This window comes from Gavialis gangeticus, unplaced genomic scaffold (assembly GCF_001723915.1).
Source record: "Gavialis gangeticus isolate Ggan-Ray unplaced genomic scaffold, GavGan_comp1, whole genome shotgun sequence".
NCBI classification, from domain to species: domain Eukaryota; kingdom Metazoa; phylum Chordata; order Crocodylia; family Gavialidae; genus Gavialis; species Gavialis gangeticus.
This window is the reverse complement of record NW_017729025.1, coordinates 150,653,129-150,665,081: the sequence shown is the minus strand read 5'-3', so window position 1 is coordinate 150,665,081 and position 11,953 is coordinate 150,653,129. Positions and strand designations below refer to the sequence as shown.

The following is an 11,953-nucleotide window of genomic DNA, read 5'->3' as shown; positions in this document are numbered from 1 at the left end:
CAAAATCCACAAAATCACAAATTGAGTAGGTCCTGACTCATAATTATTATACATCCCTGTGATCTGATTCCTACTTCAGATATAGCATTAAGAAAAGCTCTCCCTCAAAAGACTTAGTTCACTAATATACATATCTAGTGCTTTAACCATTCTCTTCTGAAAATGGGAAGGAGGGGGGAGTGAGGGAGAAGAGGAGTTCATCCTTCACTGTGTATGTTATGACCTGCAAGTGAGTGGTAATAATGAGCATTTGTGAGTTCCCAAGCGTTAGCTAGAAGTTTAAAAGCTTGGGTGTTTAAAAGGTGTCCTAATTAGCTGGCAAAAAAAACTTAGTGACAAGAAATTAAGATATACATTTCTCCTTGTCACAAGACAGGGCAGATTGTAAAAGATGATACATCTATGCATGTGAGCATAGGCAATAATATTTCTTCTGAGAAATGTATGGAGAAAGAAATGGCTCTTTTGGCTGATTCCAATGTAAAGTACTTTTTGTTTGATCAAATATCAACCTCTTGAGTCTTTATAGTGACAAGCTGTTTGCTAGAATCTCTTTATCACTGACCTAAGATCTGTATTATGGCTTGTATATGCAGTACACCATAAGGCAGATATTCAGTGATGAAGTATATGTGTAGCAAATTATCTTATTATCTAACAGCCTCTTTGCTCAGGCCTCTGCTTGATGGATTTGCATCATACCAATGTCTTCTGGTATCCCTGTAAATTATCCTTTTTCTATCATTAAAAAATTGAATATGGTGAGCAGTGAATATTCTCTCTGTCCCAGTTAATTTATGTAATTACTCTGACTGATGGTACATGTAATTTTACCTTCTTTCCTTTCTCAAGACAGGGAGTGTTAGCCACCTTTGTCTGAAGTGAGAAGGCAGGGCAAGGTGCCAACTTAAAGACCAGCTTGTTCAGAAAGGCATCAGTTTTCGTAGGCTGAAATGTTGCATATGCCTGAATTGTTGTCAAATTTTGCATGTGTAATGATCAAGCAGGTAGAGAGGTCCTCGGAGATGCTGTTAAAATGAGAATGGGAGTTGGATTTCCATGGCTAGCTAAAGTAGAAAATGGTTAGAGCAACTTCTGAAAATATTAGTTGCCTCATGGATATCAGAGAGGAAGGTGATTTATAACCCATCTGAAAGGGTTCAGTCAAGTATGGTGGAGGACATTTGTAAGGGGTATATTGAAATGGTGGCTAGTAAAGGGATTGTCTATAAAGGCCAGTTTCTCCAAGCATCCAGATATCTCTGACGTAACAGCTCAGATATTCAATCCAATCCTTTCTATTGTTTGTATTGAGGTTTAATGCAAAATCTCTGGTATCCTTCTCTTCAGAGTAAAGACACCACACTACATGTCTGGTATGCTGATTGAGACCAGTGATGTCTACACCAAAATCTATGCAAGAGCAGGCCTGGTTCTGATGTGGAACCGTGAAGATGCACTGATGGTATGTATGATAATGAAATTATTTTTCTTTTCTTTCTTTTTTTAACTATTGTCTAGGTTTAACACTGTAGCATAGATTGAACAGAGCTGCTATGTTAAATAGACTCTTCCAACAGGAAATGTGGAGGTAGCTTATTGTTTAGCAGGAAGGTCCTTCCTTCATGATGTGAATGGAGTTCAGGGAACAGCATGAACACAAGTTTTTGCTCTGTCAAGAAAAGTAGAGAAAGGAATGTTTAGTGCTATAGGTAATTTGATTTTTGGTTTTTTGGTTTTCCTATCTAGCTGGAGCTGGACCCCAAGTTTAATAACCATACTTGTGGTCTCTGCGGGGATTACAATGGACAGCAGATATACAATGAGTTTATCTCTGGAGGTAAGTGGTATGACAATACAGGTAGTTGCCACAGAAAGTGAGCTTATAGATTCTATATGTGGAAGCATTGCATATTGGCAAATCTAGAATTTACAGTATGGGACCTTAAAAAATCATTCTGAAATTTTCTTGTTATTGCCACACAGTTAAAATATTAATGGAGTACTCTTTTCCAGTTGGATGTACTCACTCATGTAAACACTAGTGTGGATTTTTATGCTCACTACTGAAATAATGAGTTTTCTTAGTAGTATTCAAGTATTCAGAATATGACTCATGTGGAAGATACAGTTTACAGTATAATAACCACTTTGTTAAATTGCTAGTGTCAGGAGTCAAATATACATTTTGCTATATTTGCAATGCTTATTGCAGGCATCGTCTACAATCCAATCACATATGGAAATGAACACAAGATTAACACACCCAACTCCATATGTGAAGACCCAGATGAAACTCAGGAAGTCACAACCTGCCATCAGCATGTAAGTAATCACAAGGGTGAATTTTACACAATTGGAATCTGAAGACATTCTTGGCAACAACATTATGTACAGACATGTGATGACTTGACATTTTCAGAGGCAGGCACTATTATGTTCTCAACTAACCCCAAAGCTAATTTAGTTAATTTTAGGCAGCTTCTGGATATAGAAGCTCACAACCCACCAGGATAAGCAATTATTATTATTATTATTATTATTATTATTATTATTATTATGACCTGTAAAAAGCCATAACAAAGTGTTGAATCATAGAATCATAGTCTTGGAAGGAAAGTCAAGGGTCATTCAGTCCAGCAACATGCTCAGTTACAGGAAACACTGTTACTACAATATCCCAGACAAATGCCTGTCCATTCTCTTTTGAGCTTATCTCACTCCATTTTACTAGTCAACATATGACCCTTTCAAATGGGTAAAAGGCCTTCATTCACATGCATGTTTCTGAGAGGGAATTATCCAGAGATCACCCGTGACTCAGCTCTGTCCCTCTTTCACTGCCCTTAGACAAGCCCAGGAACTAAGGATTCTTGTAGTAAGAAGGAACTTTTCTAGAAACTTTAGTGCCTGTTAAACCCTTCTTTTTTTCTTTTCCTCAGCGTGATGAGTGCACGCGGTTACTGACTTCCCAAGCATTCAGTGACTGCCAGTCCCGCCTGAATCTGGAAATGTATGTTATGGCATGTATGCAGGACAAGTGTGCCTGCCAGGAAGCTGAGGATGCTTTCTGCCTCTGCAGCACCATCTCAGAATACTCTCGCCAGTGCTCTCATGCTGGAGGCCGGCCAGGGAACTGGAGGACAGAAAAATTATGTCGTAAGCCATTTCACAGAATTTATTGAGCAACTAGCTCCTTATGGATGAAACCCTGTAAAATATTTAAAACTGCTTCTCCATTTTATATATTGTTCATTTCCTACCTTTCCCCTCCTCTCTCTTTCGTTCAACAATTAGACATTTATGTTCCAGCTAAAAGCCCTATGGTCTGAATTTTTTACATGAGTTAAAAAGGGACCATCATTGAAATCAACATCTTCTGTTCAAGAAGTCAGATAAAAATGTAAAGAAGTAAAAAGGAGTTCAGAAGTATATATGCATGAAACACAAAACCAAACTGAGTCCTCTTGAGCCCAGTATTTGTGCTTTGATTTCTGTGGAATCCAAAGTTTTTTCTTTAATAATGTTTTGCTTCTCTTTTTGTTATTTTTAGCTAAGTCATGCCCTGGAAACATGGTTTACCAGGAAAGCAGCTCCCCATGCATTGATACTTGTTCACACCTGGAAATCAGCAACCTTTGTGAAGAACACTACATGGATGGCTGTTTCTGCCCAGAAGGTAGGTGTGTTTCTGCCCTTTGTTAGGTTGCAGATCTCATTTCAAGTCTATTTGTATACTCCAGAGTAGGCACACCAACATGTGCAAATAAGCTACAGCAATAAACTCCAGTGCTTATGGTACTGGAGTTTATTGCTTCTGGATAGGCTGTTTGAATGTGCACCCAGGATTGCAGCACATTAAGCCAGGGCAGAGCCCTGGCTGGCAGGGGGCCCCAGGGGTCAGCCTGCCAGCCTGGGGCTACTCCTGCCTGGCTCAACCTGCTGCAGAAGGGCTGGCTGGCACATGAGGATGCTTCAGTGCAGGGCTAGCCAGGAGGCAGCCCCCGCACTGATGTACCCTTGTGCGCCAGCCACCTGCGTCAGCGTCTACACGTACTACCCTACAAGTATTACCCTGCTGTTGAGAGTATTAGTTTCCTGCAGCTTATTAGGCCTGCACATGTAGACACCTAGACATTTACTGTAGAGCTAATTAGACAACTCCTCAGTAAATGTCTCATGTAGACAAACCCAGTGTGTCTCAAAGGGCTGTATCATTTATATCAGGTCTATCCAACTTCTAAGTAGGTGAGGACCAAACACTTTGCTGGCCGCACTAGCAGGGGGCTGTGTGCCTACAGACTTCGCTGGAGTGAGCCATGGACCTGTGGTGCTGCTTGCCATGCAGACAGTTCAGGCACACCCTGAATTTAGCCACTGAATTAATTAGGCGTAGTATTTCTACAATTTATTTGTTATTAACCCACATTAACCCATTTGGTCTCTTTGCTCCTCTTCTATCATAAGGCCAGCCACATATATTGTTTTATGAGCCTACTACTGCCTCTGAAATAATGAATCTGTTCAGTTACTGAAGTAGTAAAGAGTTATGCTTTCTTAGATTTACTGCCTCTGGATTCAGTCCTTGTGGATGACGCATTGAGTATTCTTACATGTATTTTATCTGGATGGAGATATTAATCATATTTTGCAGTGAGCCCATAAACAAAATTCTGAGATCTTACTGCCAACCTTGGGAAAATATCTTTATAATATTATCTCCACAAGAGCAGTGTAGTAACTTATACATATATACATTTGTAGGCTGAGGTTTTCAAAGCTGTACTGGGAATTTAGCCATGTCCTCTAATAAAATTAATGAAAACTGTGCTGCTAAATCTCATTCATTTCTTTGTGAACCTCATTCTTTAGCTTTGGGTGAGGTCCAGCCCTATGAGTTTCTCTTCTATTGGTAGGTGCTGGTATTTGAAATTTTTTTATGTGAATAATGAGAGTGTGCTGGTTGATTTTATAGGAACTGTTTATGATGACCTGACTGAGAGAGGTTGTGTGGCTGTTAACAAATGTTCCTGCAAACTAAATGGACAACTATATTCACCCGGGCAAAAGTTTGCCAATGAATGTGAAGAATGGTAAGTGTTCCAGTGCAGTGCCTACCTTTCTTAGAATGACCGTGCATGGGCTTGTCTCTGAGTTGGCAGCTAATTTCTGGCTGTCAGGCTGAAAACAGTCACAATGTCATTATGCTTGTGTTACAGTGACCTGATACAACAGTGAACCAATTTTATGGCCTCCTGGGACTGTAATATGTGGAAAAGACATTTTAAAACAATGGCCAATGTAACAGCTTCAAAACCCCTGGGGACATGGTGTCCCATGTTAATGGTGCCTGTTTAACATAATTTTCAGTGCTTTGAGTTCCTGAGTTACTGTATACATATTTTGACTCCTTATTTGTGTCTACAGCACCTGTGATTCAGGCAGGTGGATATGCCATACTCTACCCTGTCCAGGGACATGCATGTTGGAAGGAGGTTCTCACTTTACCACCTTTGATGCGAAGAAATACACCTTCCATGGAGAGTGCTATTATGTGCTAACCAAGGTATCACATAGTGGACACCTTTTTGAGAATACAGTAATTACAAATGTGTATTCACTCTGATTTTGTGGCATAGATCACTGTTTCATTACACTTGTTGAGATAGAGGAGGAGGACACTGCAGAATCCATGCTTGAGAATTTAAAGTGAGATGTGATATCCCAGTGCTTACCCCAATGAAAGTGAGGGTCTGTGATCACCCATCATTTTTTGTGACTGACTTAACAGTTTGTGGCCCTGCAATAGCTATGAAACAGGTACACTGTAGACTATTTAGGAGTTTGTTTCATAAGAGTCCCGAGGAGCACATTTCCTGCATGTTTCAAATGGAAAACTGAACCTACAGCTTGAGGTTTTAGTTCTGCTAAAGAGATCTGCATTGAGGGTCTGAAGCCTTCTACCAGAAACCTGTAATAGTGTCTGGGTAATGTAAGACATGTCTAGATCACCTCTGGGTGTGCTGATTTGAACTACATCCTGCCAACTAACTCCTGCTCCGTGCACCAATACCCCTTAAGGCTATGTAGTTTCCACAGAGCAAACCTATATGTGTTTCCAGAGCTAAACTTAGGTTCTCTGTTTTGAAAACAAAATGGAGACCATTGTCATGTCATTATACAAATCCATGGTGTGCCCACTCTGTGCCCTTGGTGTGAAGTTCTGGTCCCCACATCTCAAAAAGGATGTGGTAAGTTTAGAAAAGGATGTGGATCACATGAACAGGAAACTGCACTTCAACACCAGCCAGAATACTAAAATTAGGGGGCATCCACTGGAATTAGTAGGAGGCAGGCTTAAAACTAACAAAAGAAAATACTTTTTATGCAACACACAGTTAACTTGTGGGATTTATTGCCACAGGGGTGGTAGAGGCAGATAGTATAGCCAGGTTCAAAAAGGGATTAGATAAATTCATGGATGATAGACTTATTAATGGTTATTGAAGAGAATGGTTGGGGATGTTTCTTTGGCATCTCTAAACCAATAATGATGCATGCCAGGGAGATTACTGAATAGGGGTTAGATCACTCTAGAGATGTCCAATTCAGTTGTCTCCTGTTATACCCAGAATGACTATGAGGGCTTTTATTTTACCCAGAGTAGTACAAGATAAGCCAAAACAAGTTATTTAAAACCATTCGCTGATTTAACACTCAGGCAAAATTACCAATAGCAGCTACATACAGCAGAGAATATATAGATTTACTAACTATGGGGTGGTGAGGTCTCAGGACCTTCAGAATCTGTCCTCAGAGTTGAGGTAATTTCCAGGCTTCCAAACCTATGCCATTGCATAGTAGAGTTTTGTACAGCTTGGGTTCAAATTTCTGCCCATTTCTGTGAGATAACTATCTCTTGGCCAACTGAGTAGGGAGCAGGGAAGCTCTGATTCATGACCTGTGATAATTGTTTTTACCTGGGGTCATCACTTGGTGTTATCACATTGTATGCATCTCAGCTCACTCACTTGAGACTGTCCCTCACAACCCACCTTTCCTCACATGCTAATCACTGTGATTCAGGCTGAACTACTTGTGGGATCAGTCTGTCTGGGGGAGGAATGCAGTTACACACCCAGCACTAGGCTGTTTGGGGTGTCAGGACTCTCCAGCACTCCCTCTATAACATTTGCCCTTTATCAGAGACAGGATACTGGGGTAGATGAACTACTGGTCTCACCCAGTATGGCATTTCTTATGCTCTTATATTCTTATGAATGCACCTACTAATACATACTAAGGGCAAATACACTTGTTTGTCTTCTTGGTTTGAAATCAGTTTGTGATAAGAGATACTTGACCATACAAATAATGTCTGTGCCCTTGTGATTGCAGAACAGTGTCAATGACTCCCATACCCTCTTGGCTGAGCTGGGTCCCTGTAGTTTCGAAGACAAGCAGACGTGTTTGAAGACTGTTGTGCTGTTGATGGACCACAAAAAAGATGTAAGCACTTTGTGGGGTCTGGTGGGCAGATGGAATCTTAACGTGTTTTTTACTATCTTTTTTCTAATTTCTTTCTTTCTTTCTTTTTTTGGTAATTTCTCTCTGGTGATCCTGTCTGTGGATGGGTGATCCTGCTCAGGGAAAAAATAGGAAAAGAAAAAGGAAGAAACCAATTCAAGGCTTTCCCTTTGTTCAAAACTCAAATAAAACCTAGGATAAACCATTAAAAAAACTGACTGATTTTCTTTCATCTCTTTTTGGTTCTGCCTAGTGCTGAAAACATTGCATGGCTGCCTTCATGGCATTTCCCATTGGATTAGGAACAAGAAAGTCCTAGATACCATATTTTATTGGTATTTAAGTTTGGGTACATAAGGATTCGTTGACCTACGAGACATGTGACTAGAAAGTTTAATCCAGGTCAAACTTCTGCACTTTTAGAATTTCACTTATTACTAATGATGAGAGACTAAACTGGGAATCTTCACTAGGTTTTCATTCTCATGGAAATTTCTTCCCCATATAACCTATTTTTCCACTGAGACTTTTTTATGCATCTCTAATATGTCCATCTTGAGAGTACCTACACCTCTAAGACTTTTTGCCTCTGTTCTTGCTATATATGGTATTCCTGGTCTTTATATTGTTTTTAAATACAGTTTGTGTTACCAAAAGTTCATGCTATAATGTTATCAGGGCAATTATTCTGTGAAATTCCTGTCCAGTTTACAGTACTACTTGATTTTGTAAGCAATTATACAACATGTATAGGAGAAATCAACATGGTACTTTTCCTAAATGCCAGCTGGCAAGTCTGGGTTACCAAAATAAGTAAAATCCTTGAGGTGTTTTATTGCTATTATAAACTGCCTTAGACTACTATAAAATCAACATTGACTAACAAGCCCAAATCTTTGTAGGCTTAGTGGATGTCAGCACAGGCAGAATGTTTCTTAATCAGTCAGATTCCTCCTTTCATATATCCTATATTCTCATCACAACATAGAGATTTCCTTGTGTGCCTCTCCAGTTTTCATGTTAATTTTCAAGGCGTGTTTCCCATTCTGAGTCCACAAAGCCTAGTAACTTAACTTTTTTGCTCTTTGCTTTTCTACAGATTGCAGTTTTCAAAGCAGATGGCACAGTGTTACTGAATGACGTGGTGATGCACTTGCCCCATGTGACAGGTAAGGAGTGGGGTCATCTCTCCTGGCTCATCCAGCATACCAGGGAAAGAACTTCACTGTCCAACGAGGCCTTTGAGGCATCATTTCTGGGGTACTGGAAAAATATTGTGGCCTAATCACTAGACTACAGCTATTTGTGGGGAAAAGTAAGTAAGGAGGGAAGGATGCTCATAGGTTTAAGACAGATACCCGGTAAGCCTTGTTTAATTTCTCAGATCTGCACAGCCCCTCCCCCGCAATGATTCTGTGTAAGCTGCTTCGTCTGCTGCTTCGCGTCCTCCTATTTCAGCCTCCCACCTTTAAAAACAAGGGGGCTGATAATACTCCAGTGGTGGAGGCCATATAGATGGACAAGGCTTTCACTGATATGGAGCCAGCAATGTCATAGTGAACTCAAGGGTGATTTTTGCTCTCATTGAGGGAGGAGAGAGAAGTGGGAAGGAGAGAGGGGGTTGGTTTACATATAACATATAAGTTCTAGTAGGAGGATCCTTTTCTTCTTCCTGCTTCCTGTTTCCCCCTTTTTTCTGGCTTGTGGACTGACTTTAGACAACCTGTCCCTGTCCTTGAGCTGGTTTAGGCGGAGAGGTAGCTGGAGTCATCAACTTTGGTTTGCGGCATCTGGTGGCTACTTTTTACACTATCCCCGTGGCTGATGCAAAGATCAGTGCCATTGGTGTCTAGAAGGAGTCACCTCCAGCCTTTTACAAATTAAGAAATTTTTTCAATGACCAGGATCTGTAAGGGTTGTTGAAGGAGATCAGTAAACAGAGGACAGCTGGAGGGCCTGGGAACAATCACTCAAAGGATCTGTAAATGTTTACTCCTGCCAGTTATACGTAATTAAGATGCAGAGTCATCAGTCAATAAGCAGCACTGCTTCTTGGTTACTGCCACCTTTGGCAAAAACAGTTCATTTGCAGGGAGGACAAACATACAGGGGGAAGCAGTTTTTAAATATTTGGTGGAAAGGATCTGGAGTAAAGTACTTCACGGAATAAGCAGTATAATTTAATATATAGCCTCTTCTTATCATATGACTCACCACAAGAGTACCATGAACCCCAGTTTCTGGTGTTGTTTTTATAGGATTGGTCTATTGATTTTTCCATTATGGCTTGATTATATAGTGCCTATATATAGTTTGCTTAACATCCACCAAATTCAGTTCTTGGGAATCAGTAGCCACAAGCACAATATAGCTACCATTTGTTTGAGGCCATGCTTCTCAAACTTTTCCACATTGCCATGCCCTTGTCTACACTGGCACATCTCTCCCGTTTAGCAAGATGGGAAGAACATGGGTGATTACCATCTTTGACACTTGTTTGCAGCAATAACATGAAGAAACCTTTGCTTGGAAATACACGATTGGAAAATTCTATGCTAAAAATAAATGGTTAGTTGTAAAAGGAGCTCTTTGTTTTGTTCTTTTGATGTAGCTTCAGCACATGCACTAAATTCAGCTTTCTCCCTGTCTTAGAAATATGAGGGGTCAGTTTGGTGCTTCTCTTATTTAAATTAAAATTCTTTTTAAGATTGAAAATTGACTGATGCCTCAGGTTGATATAATATAACATATCCATTCTTGCAATGATCTATGGAAGAAGGGGGGATAAATAGTCACAACCTTGCCCTCTGTCCCTCTGCTGGTTGAAGGGCATAAATTGACCATTAGCTCCTCCTGATATTTTGTGTTAGCATGTTCTGGTCTGGACAAAAGGAATATGCCTGGAATATCTTTTTGCTGCTGTTGGGGAACGTTGGCTCACCCTGACAGCAATTCTTCTGCCTGCAGAAGAATTGTGTGAGGTGGTCCTTTGGTTGTTGGCACTAGTGTCCCTTTCTTGATGCATAGCCTTCACTGTGATGCCTGAAATACTGAATCCTTAAGTAAACTGACCAGTCTGTGGAAGAAATGGGGAAAGCAAGAAGATTTTGAGAAAGTAATAGAAACAAATGGAACCTGAGCATGGAGAGGAAGCTCCAATTTACTATTACATATTTTATAGGTAGAGCTAATGATTTTGTAGAAATCTCTATCCTGTTCATGTAACTTCAAATAAAGCAGCATGCAAGCAGCATGGTTAGCAATATGAGCTCTCATGAAAAAGATCGGAGTTTGATTCCTAGTCCTAATGTAGAGTTCACTCATCCTAAGTAGCCTTCTTATGAAGGGAACAGGATCTGGTACTGTTTCTAAGTGATCAGTGTTTATCTGAACAGAACAGAAGAGGTCTGTTTCTGGGTCTTCTGTGTTGCAGTTTTCATGGCATATGGTGACTCAGCACCCTAATGTTTTCCTGCTTCTGAAACTTTTGTAATCTTGGATGGTAAAACAAACAAGCATGTGAAAAACATTTAGAAAAAAGTATCTGAAACACGACTCTTGTGTTTTCCAGCAAGCTTCTCAGTTTTCCAGCCATCTTCCCACTACCTCGTTGTGCATACATATTTTGGTCTTAGACTACAGATTCAGTTGCGTCCAGTCATGCAGCTGTTTGTGATTGTGAATCAGGATGCCCGAGGAAAACTACAAGGCAAGTGTCCACTTAAAGTCAGCTTTCAAACAGATTTAGCCATAATGTTTTACAGTTGAACTACTATGTTTTCTTAATTTTCTTGGTGAAATGTGCTTGTTACTGGCACTGTTAAAAAGAAAAAAAACTAGTTGATGTATTCTTTTATTTTAATTAAGATATTAAGGAAATTGTGTGCTTACAAGATGAGACTTCGCTAACGTATATTTTTCATGCCAAGTAGAATTTCTTTAAGCTTGTTATTCTTTTCCTTGGCCAGCTCTATGGACAGAAATCCTATCCTGTTTGAATATGAGAACAGTAACAACAGAATTGAAAACTTCAGTGAGGAATGATCCCAAAATTCAAACATTTTACAGAAGAATTATTAATGAAAGTGGCCTATTATTCCTACATCAATGCAAAATTGTTGCCTGGAATATATTCCCCACTGCTCTGCTGAGCTGAGCTTTTAATTATTCATATAAGAAGGCTCAGATTGTTTTTCTTGGCAGTTTATTGCATCAGAGACTATTAAAAAATTAAACAGGGGAATCTCACAGGACATAGACCTTCCCCTACCCAGAGCTCAGAAGGTCAAAGTGGGACCCCCAAACTGTGATCACTACAATAGTAATTTAATGCTGAGTTGGATAAACTGCTTGCATGAACTTTTTGCTTGAAACTGCATGGTCAGATGTGGCCTTTCCTCTTTTGTTCTCTCACAAATGTGAATAG

General features: G+C 39.9%; 1 protein-coding gene across 1 annotated transcript in view; it reads left to right on the top strand.

Moving 5' to 3' along the window:
• The window catches only part of MUC2 (mucin 2, oligomeric mucus/gel-forming), a 122,689-nt gene that overhangs the window by 5,167 nt on the left and 105,569 nt on the right, over positions 1-11,953 (top strand). Inside the window, exons 3-12 of the mRNA XM_019519988.1 lie at positions 1,351-1,465; positions 1,750-1,840; positions 2,216-2,325; positions 2,943-3,159; positions 3,554-3,679; positions 4,976-5,093; positions 5,428-5,566; positions 7,399-7,509; positions 8,627-8,696; positions 11,099-11,236. Of these exons, the coding sequence (XP_019375533.1) occupies positions 1,351-1,465; positions 1,750-1,840; positions 2,216-2,325; positions 2,943-3,159; positions 3,554-3,679; positions 4,976-5,093; positions 5,428-5,566; positions 7,399-7,509; positions 8,627-8,696; positions 11,099-11,236 (1,235 nt within the window). The remainder of the gene's footprint in view (positions 1-1,350; positions 1,466-1,749; positions 1,841-2,215; positions 2,326-2,942; positions 3,160-3,553; positions 3,680-4,975; positions 5,094-5,427; positions 5,567-7,398; positions 7,510-8,626; positions 8,697-11,098; positions 11,237-11,953) is intronic.